The sequence below is a fragment of the Oncorhynchus tshawytscha genome, linkage group LG28, assembly GCF_018296145.1.
Source record: "Oncorhynchus tshawytscha isolate Ot180627B linkage group LG28, Otsh_v2.0, whole genome shotgun sequence".
In the NCBI taxonomy this organism is placed as follows: domain Eukaryota; kingdom Metazoa; phylum Chordata; class Actinopteri; order Salmoniformes; family Salmonidae; genus Oncorhynchus; species Oncorhynchus tshawytscha.
In genome coordinates this window covers 29,260,844-29,270,470 of record NC_056456.1, presented here as the reverse complement: position 1 = coordinate 29,270,470, position 9,627 = coordinate 29,260,844, and the positions used below count along the sequence as shown (strand labels likewise).

At 40.4% G+C, this 9,627-nt stretch overlaps 1 protein-coding gene across 2 annotated transcripts; it reads right to left on the bottom strand.

The window, feature by feature from the left end:
* Positions 1-2,364: 2,364 nt before the first annotated feature.
* Positions 2,365-8,565, bottom strand: rwdd3 (RWD domain containing 3). 2 transcript variants are annotated; one of them, XM_024391842.2, is made up of 4 exons: positions 8,217-8,565; positions 5,922-6,388; positions 3,079-3,191; positions 2,365-2,894 (listed from the first exon to the last, which is right to left on the bottom strand). In XM_024391842.2, the coding sequence occupies exons 1-4, from the start codon at positions 8,299-8,301 to the stop codon at positions 2,783-2,785; spliced, it is 777 nt and encodes a 258-aa protein (XP_024247610.1). In that variant the 5' UTR covers positions 8,302-8,565; the 3' UTR covers positions 2,365-2,782. The 2 variants fall into 2 exon arrangements, with proteins under 2 accessions (XP_024247610.1, XP_024247611.1); XM_024391843.2 differs by having other exon boundaries at positions 5,922-6,385.
* Between the last annotated feature and the right edge of the window lie 1,062 nt (positions 8,566-9,627).

Sequence of the window (9,627 nt, the reverse complement as noted above, 5' to 3'; positions counted from 1 at the left end):
CCCATGACAGCTAGTTAATAGGTAGGACAGACAACAGTTACGACTACTTCTCTGCTTGTGATTTCTAATTATAACAACTTGATGGCTGGGCAGGACAGGAATAAGCAAATATGATTGAATGTGCCTTAGAAAGGTAAAAGACATCCATCTTCCAATACGCAGCTTTTTTAAGATGAGATCAATAAAACTATAAAACACTGCCTAACATTTAAATGGCCTCATTTGCAGGCCTTCTGTAAGGGAGAAAACAACTGATATTGACATACAGGAAACTCTGAGTAATGGTTATGTTGAGGGTTCTATTTTATTTATGGACTGATGGAGGCAGGAATATATGATGAGTGGTTCTGTATGTGTCCCACAGTTTCAGATAAACTTTGCAACAACTTTTCAGTTCAGTATTTTTTAGTGGCGCTAAATAAAACCCATGTATTTAAATGGCAGTTACATAGATATAGACAGTTACATAGATATAGACAGTTACATAGATATAGACAGTTACATAGATATAGACAGTTACATAGGCAGTTACAAATACATGAACAGTGTTATGGGACATGTTACATAGTCCTAAGCAGTTTCAAATCGCAACTAGGATGCTGTATACAGACAGCATCCTAGTTGAGCATTGTTCCTGTACCTGCCATCCGAAATTAATTACAGCCTTGTGTGTGGACATATGTCGAAGAAGCGAGTGTTTTCCAGTTAAAAAATGACAATACTAGGCTAACCGTTAGAATGGAAGACCCTGGATAAAATCTGTTCTTAAATGTTTTTGAGATTATAGATATGCCTTTGTCGACAGGAATCTTAATTTTTTATTCAACTGTACACTTTTATTAACCTTGTACAAACACCCGGAAGTTTTGCGAGATTACATTCGGTTTCGTGACACGGATACAGCTAACCATTTACAGTGAATTCAGAAAGTATTCAGACCCCTCGACTTTTTCCACATTTTGTTACATTACAGGTTAATTCTAAAATTGATTAAATTGTCCCCCCCAACCCCTAATCAATCAACACACAATACCCCATAATGACAAAGCAAAAACAGGTTTAGGTATTTTTTTTTATGTATTAAAAATAAAAAACTGAAATATCACATTTACATAAGTATTCTTACTCTTTACTCTGTACTTTGTTGAAGCACCTTTGGCAGCGATTACAGCCTTGAGTCTTACTGGGTATGACGCTACAAGCTTGGCACACCTGTATTTAGAGAGTTTCTCACATTTTTCTCTGCAGATCCTCTCAAGCTCTGTCAGAATGGAGAGCGTCGCTGCACAACTATTTTCAGGTCTCTCCAGAGATGTTTGATCGGGTTCAAGTCCAGGCTCTGGCTGGGCTATTCATGGTAATTTAGAGACTTGTCCCGAAGCCACTCCTACATTGTCTTGGCTGTGTGCTTAGGATCGATGTCCTGTTGGAAGATGAACCTTCGCCCCAGTCTGAGGTCCTGAGTGCTCTGGAGCAGGTTTTCATTAAGGAACTCTCTGTACTTTGCGCCGTTCATCTTTCCCTCGATCCTGACTAGTCTCAGTCCCTGCCGCTGAAAAACATCAACACAGCATGATGCTGCCACCACCATGCTTCACAGTAGGGATGATGCCAGGTTTCTTCCAGCCGTGACTTTTATTTTTTTTTTTACAATTTCACCTTTATTTAACTAGGCAAGTCAGTGACGCTGGTCTGAGAATCCTTTAGATGCCTTTTGGCAAACTTCAAGCATGCTATCATGTGCCTTTTACTAAGGAGTGGCTTCAGTCTGGCCACCCTACCATAAATACCTTATTGGTGGAGTGCTGCAGAGATGGTTGTCCTTCTGGAAGGTTCTCCCATTTCCACAGAGGAACTCTAGAGCTCTGTCAGAGTGACCATCGGGTTCTTGACCATCTCTCTGAACAAAGCCCTTCTCCCCCTATTGCTCATTTCGGCCGGGCGGCCAGCTCTAGGAATATTCTTGTTGGTTCCAAACTTCTTCCATTTATGAATGATGGAGGCCAGTGTTCTTGGGGACCTTCAATGCTGCAAACATTTTTGGCACCTTTCCCCAGATCTGTACCTCGACACAATCCTGTCTCTGAGCTCTTCGGACAATTCCTTCAACCTCATGGCTTGGTTTGCGCTCTGGATTTGATTTGATTTGGCATGCACTTTCAACTGTGGGACCTTATATAGACAGGTGTGTGCCTTACCAAATCATGACCAATCAATTCAATTTACCTCAGCTGGACTCCAATCGAGTTGTAGCAACATCTCAAGAATGATCAGTGGAAACAGGGTGCACCTGAGCTCAAATTCGAGTCTCATAGCAAATGGTCTGAACACTTATGTAAATAAGGTATTGTCATTATGGGCTATTCTATGTAGACATTTTTATTTTTAATACATTTTAGAATAAGTCTGTAACGTAACAAAATTGTGGAAAAAGTCAAGGGATCTGAATACTTTCCGAATGCACTGTATGTAAGCTTGCGAAATCAGGGTGGCTCGCGAGGCTAAAACTGTATGGCTGTTATTAATTTCAGACGCTAGGCATCAGAACGATACGCGTCTGTATACAAATCTTTGATTCAAATGGTAGACTTTGCTGCCATCATGTGGATGGTAGAAAAACCTTTTGAATACCTTTTACATGTTCAATGCACAAATGTAACCCATAACTGAATGTTAATCAGATGTTTAGATTAGTCCTTCCGTTGACTGTCATATGGAAAGTATAAAGTTCACATAATCTGCACCAGTCTGGAAAAGCATGACTTGACAAAAGCCATGATGGCTACGGCAATGTGGACACAAACTCTTGGTACAGTTTCAATAGTCCAACTTGCTCAAACTCCCTTTGTAGCTCCTCGAGGGACAAAAACTCTTTGATTTCAAAAGATGAGATCCTGTGAATGAGAGAAGAAACACATTGAGGGATGATAGAGTGAGGAGCAGTAAATGAAATCAAGCACTGATTACAGTGAGTTCTTGAACACATTGCCAGAGACCTTTATAATGCCCAAATGTACAATTGCAAAATGCCCACGTTATGACACAAATTCATATAGAAAAGCTGAGGAAATCCTTAACCGTTTGAGGTCTGAGACTTGGGTTTCGCAAAGAACTCTCATCATCTTCTCTTTGCATCTCTTTCCTGATGAATCCACATCTACTTTCACAGTTCTCTGGAGATGGATGTATTCCTACAGAGGGAAAACAAACAATGGATTTGGCTTGTAAATATAATGACCTGTGAAACCAGCAGTTAATTAATACTGTTCAAGTACAAGTTTAGCATGGGTAGTAGTTATTTCTGGTTGGCAAATGATGAAGGAGGCAGGGTAATAATGATCAATAAATGTATTGTATGATGTTGCAATAATTAAGGTGCCAAGTCAACATGTCCCAACACTGTTTGTCTGAATTATATTTTCCAACTTTCATATTCAGTACAACTTTCTGTACATGCACAGTTAATTACTGAACAAAGGAAAAGTGAAAAACAACACAGACATTTTGTGGAATGACATACATACTATGCTTTTTCAGTCATTAATTTAGGTTCAGATGAAGTATGAGCACCACATCTTTAAAGAAGTGGATTAGGCCTAAAACATAACATATTTATGGAGGGGAGTGAATTTGGACAGTGAAGCTACCATTTGTTATTTGTCTCTATAATCCAGCATTTTAGATTTGAGATAAGATGTTTTACATTAGGTGACAGTATAGAATGTCACCTTTTTGGGGGTATTTTCATACATACACTCCCCTATGTATTTATTTGGACAGTAATACTGAAACTTTAAATTTGAGATCAAATGTTTTATATGAGGTGGCAGTATACAATGTTACCATCTATTTGAGGGTATTTTAATACATACGTTTTACCGTTTGGAAATTAAAGCACTTTATGTATCTAGTCCAGCCATTTGAAGGTGTCAGAAGAATTCATTTTACTCAATGTTTAGCATTTAGTCCCATATTCCTAGCACGCAATGACTACATCAAGCTTGTGACTCTACAAACTTGTTGGATGCATTTGCAGTTTGTTTTAGTTGTGTTTCGGATTATGTTGTGCCCAATAGAAATTAATGATAATTAATGTAGTGTTATTTTGGAGTCACTTTTATTGTTAATAAGAATATAATTTGTTTCTGAACACTTCTACATGAATGTGGATGCTACCATGATTACAGATAATCCTGACTACTTTGATAAACTATAAACAAATTTGTTCAAATACTTATGACTTCTTCAGAAGGGGGGGCCTAGATACGTAAAGTGCATTCATTTCTAAATGGTAAAACAGATATGTATGAAAATAACCTTAAATAAAGGTGACATTCTGTACTGTCGCCTCACATGAAACATTTCATCTCAAATCCAAAATGCTGAAGTATAGAACAAAATGTAACATATGGAAGGGAGTGTACATGACATCATTATATCCAACATATCGTGAGGGTTTACATACACCTGAGCCAAATACATTTAAACTCAGTTTTTCACAATTCCTGACATTTATTCCTCAGAAAAATTCCATGCCTTAGGTAAGTTAGGATCACCACTTTATTTTAACTTGGGTCAAACGTGTCGGGTAGCCTTCCACAAGCTTCCCACAATAAGTTGGGTGAATTTTGGCCCAGTCCTCCTGACAGAGCTGGTGTAACTGAGTCAGGTTTGTAAGCCTCCTTGCTCGCACACGCCTTTTCAGTTCTCCCTACACATTTTCCATAGGATTGAGGTCAGGGCTCTGTGATGGCCACTCCAATACCTTGATTTTGTTGTCCTTAAGCCATTTTGCCACAACTTTGGAAATATGCTTGATATCATTGTCCATTTGGAAGACCCATTTGCGACCAAGCTTTAACTTGACTTCTTGACTAATGTCTTGAGATGTTGCTTCAATGCATCCACATAATTTTCCAACCTCATGACGCCATATATTTTGTGAAGTCCACCAGTCCCTCCTGCAGCAAAGCACCCCCACAACATGATGCTGCCACCCCTGTGCTTCAAGGTTGGGATGGTGTTCTTCGGCTTGCAAGCCTCGCCCTCTTTCCTCCAAACATAACAAAGGTCATTATGGCCAAACAGTTATATTTTTGTTTCATCAGACCACAGGACATTTCTCCAAAAAGTACGATCTTTGTCCCCATGTGCAGTTGCAAACTGTAGTCTGGCTTTTTTATGGCGGTTTTGGAGCAGTGGCTTCTTCCTTGCTGAGAGGCCTTTCAGGTTATGTCAATATAAGACTACTTTTACTTTAGATATAGATACTTTTGTACCGGTTTCCTCCAGCATCTTCACAAGGTCCTTTGCTGTTCTTCTGGGATTGATTTACATTTTTTGCACCAAAGTACGTTCATCTCTAGGACGGCTGCGTGGTGGCATAGTGTTTATACTTGCGTACTATTGTTTGTACAGATGAACGTGGTACCTTCAGGCGTTTGTAAATTGCTCCCAAGGATGAAACAGACTTGTGGAGGTCTACAATTTTCTTTGCTGATTTCTTTTGATTTTCCCATGATGTCAAGCAAAGAGGCACTGAGTTTGAAGGTTGGCCTTGAAATACATCCACAGGTACACCTCCAATTGACTAAAATAATGTCAATTAGCCTATCAAAAGCTTCTAAAGCCATGACATAACTTTCTGGAATTTTCCAAGCTGTTTAAAGGCACAGTCAATTTACTGTATGTAAACTTCTGACCCACTGGAATTGTGATACAGTGAATTATAACTAGATGTCCTAATCGACTATAGTTTGTTAAGTGGTTGAAAAACAAGTTTTAATGACTCCAACCTAAGTGTATGTAAACTTCCAACTTCCACTGTACATCATATTCATTATTTATCATGTGTTATAGCTGATCTGAAGAGACGTCATTGCATCAGTTAAAGTCTAAACTCTATCTAAACTCTACACTACCTTGATACTCCTCCTTGCGCCTTGCAGAAGGACCAATATCAACTTCCCCAAGAACAGCCTTCCGGTGAGCCCCAAATCCGTGCTCCACTTTTCAATTGCCTTTATATATTTTGTTTTGGACCTCATATGGTCTATTAGAAAAAGAGCTATCCACGTCTCCTCCTCACCACCCTCCTCTTGCACCTCCACCAGGGACTGGTCATTTAAAGTAAGTTCAGTGAAGTTCTGTTGGAGCCACAGCAGTAGTTCATGAACCATGGGGTCTGGCTCCAGTGCGGAGGCCTTTTCCAGCAGACTCCGCTTGATGTGTTGGCATTGTTTCCTGGAGAGCTGTTTAGAGCTGACACTTATTTTTGGGACACAGTGGGGGTACTCTGTTGGCAGCTGGAAGAGGAGACTCAAAAGAGTTCTCTCACTGGGGGCTGCTTCCACCTCCATCTGGATGCGGAATACAAGTCCCTTTTCTGCTGTGAAAACACTAACATGTTCAAGTAACTCATAAAACGTCACACCACATATAAAATACTACTAGCTATACATAGCTAGCATCTAGGCTAGCCAGCTTGCTAACATTAAGTAAAAACTCTAGCTACAGTGTACATAATGTATTGTGGAATTGCCAACTCCATGTACCTTAACTCCACAATGATTTCATCCACGGGGTTGAGCGCAGACTAGTTTGGGAAATTAGCCGCCGACACGCATGCAGTCGATACCTCAAAATGTAAATTCTTAAACCCTTAGTGTACCTATTCTTGTTTTTACATGCCTTTGTTTTATAAAAAAAGTATGGATTTCAGCAAACAATCAAAAACAACCACCGACCATTTCCTTGTTGAGATTTGCACCGAGTTGCCATCGGTGATTGTATTTGACTAGCATTTTATTTAAAATAATAGATTTCAGCAAACAAAAAAAAGCATGCAACAGAAGACAAACATAGGGACAAGGTAAGGATTTAAGAAAATACATTTTTGAAGGGTTCCCCAACTGGCGGCTTGCGGGGTGATTTTATTTGGCCTCAAAAGAATTTAGCAAATAAATATTATTTTAATTGTTGGACGAGTGATTTTAATTTTGGAAATCTGATCCATAGTATTCCCACGCTTAAGAGAGATATGTTCAGTGGCCAGTTTATTAGGTACACCACCCCATTCACAAAAATGTTTTTGCTTCTACAGACAGTGAGTCATGTGGCCATGGATTGCTGTATTAAGCAGGCAGACTGGGATCACAGCACGTTACAATGTGCAAAACAAGCAAATTTGAGTGTGGTACGATCATTGGTGCCAGGTGCGCAGGTTCCAGTATCTCAGAAACAGCCAACCTCCTGGCCTTTTCAGGCATGATAAGTGTCTAGGGTTTACAGAGAATGGTGCAACAAACTAAAAACATCCAGTCAGCGGCAGTCTTGTTGTCAAAAAACAGCTCGTTGGTGATTGGTCGAAAGAGAATGAGACACTGGGCTCCACTCCTATCTGCTAAAAACAAGAAGAAGTGGATCCAGTGGGCATGCAACCACCAATACTGGACAATTGAGGAGGGGAACCTGCCTGGTCCGACAAATCCTGGTTCCTGTTGCGTCATGCTGATGGCAGTCAGGATTTGGAGTAAGAAGCATGAGTCCATGGCTCTATCTTGCCTGCTGTCAACGGTACAGGATGGTGGCAGTGGTGGTGTAATGGTGTGGGAAATGTTTTCCGGGCACACGGTAGATTCCTTGATACCAATTGAGCAACATATCCATGCCACAAATAATTCAGGCTGTTCTGGAGCCAAAGCAGTGTCCTACCCAGTTCTAGATGAGTGTACCTAATAAACTGGCCAATGAGTGTATGCAATCATATACAAAATGTAAGCAGGGTTAGAAATTATGTTTTAAATCAAATAAAGTACACAACATGTGTAGTCTAACTGTTGAAACACTTACTTAGGGAACCTTCCCAACAATGCTGAGAAACAAAATAGATAAATAATAGAAAGGTAAAACACGTAATAATAAATACACATTGAGTAACAATAAACGTGCCTATATACTAGTGGAACCAGTCAAATAGTATACCTGTTTCGGCTTCTTACGGTCAATTTGTAGCCTACAAATAATTTGTAATGATGTTCTGGGCTCGACGTCTGAATCGAGTCGATGATCCCTGGCATAGCGATTCTAAGGAGTCGGAGTTTCATTTTTTTTAAAGTATCATCTGCGCCCAACTCCATGGATGAAATCATCGTGGAGTTGAGTTACTAGGCAAATCATGGTGTAGAGAAACACAGCTAGCTAGCTCAACAATTTACCTGATTTCTCAAGTAGCTCAAATTCGTCCTTTTCACAGTATATTGCTGATAAAACGGACATTTCATCCAATGCCAGCTCAGACATTTCAAATAACTGTCATTCAAAATATCTCAAAAGAAATCGGTGCTTCTTTCACTCATTTTGTAAAAAAATGTACGCGTTAAATGTGTGCTTGTTGTTTATGTCCGATGTACTTCAAGTCCCTATTTTTAGTTCCACCCGTATCCAGACAAGAAACTATGGTCAAGAGAGCGGATTTACTTGTAGTGTAGCTAGCTAGTTCAACTTGTAAATAAAACTACACTACATGACCAAAAGTATGTGGATACCTGCTCGTCAAACATCTCATTCCAAAATCATGGGCATTAATATGGAGTTGGTCCCCTTTTCTGCTATAACAGCCTCCACTCTTCTGGGAAGACTTTCAACAAGAATCTGTTGGAACATTTCTGCGGGGACTTGCTTCCATTCAGCCACAAGAGCATTAGTGAGGTTGGGCACGGATGTTGGGCGATTAGGCCTGGCTCGCAGTCTGTGTTCCAATTTATCCCGAAGGTGTTAGATGGGGTTGAGGTCAGGGCTCTGTGCAGGGCAGTCAAATCAAATCAAATCTTATTTGTCACATACACATGGTTAGCAGATGTTAATGCGAGTGTAGCGAAATGCTTGGTCTGGTCAGTCAAGTTCTTCCACACCGTTCTCAACAAACAATTTCAGTATGGACCTCGCTTTGTACACAGGGGCATTGTCATGCTGAGCTTGAACTATTGCCACAAAGTTGGAAGCACAGAATCGTCTAGAAAGTATGATGTAATGTTAAGATGTCCCTTCACTGGAACAAAGAGGCCTAGCCCGAACCATGAAAAACAGCCCGAGACCATTATTCCTCTTTCACCAAATGTTAAAGTTGGCACTATCCATCCGGGCATGTAGCGTTCTCCTGGCATCCACCAAACCAAGATTTGTCCATCGGACTGCCAGATGGTGAAGCATTATTCATCACTCCAGAGAACGCGTTTTCACTGCTCCAGTCCAATGGCGGCGCGCTTTACATCACTCCAGACAACGCTTGGCATTGCTCATGGTGATTTTAGGCTCATGTGCGGTTAATCTGACATATAAACCCATTTCATTAAGCTCCCAACTAACAGTTATTGTGCTGACGTTGCTTCTAGAGGCAGTTTGGAACTCGGTAGTGAGTGTTGCAACCGAGGGCCGACGATTTTTACACACTACGTGCGTCCTGCACTAATCGGTCCTGTTCCGTGAGATTGTGTAGCATACTGGTCCTGTTGTGAGCTTGTGGCCTACCGTTGTTGCTCCTATATTTTTCCACTTCACCACAACAGCACTTACAGTTGACCGGGGCAGAAATTTTACAAACTGACTTGTTGGAAAGGTGGTATCCTA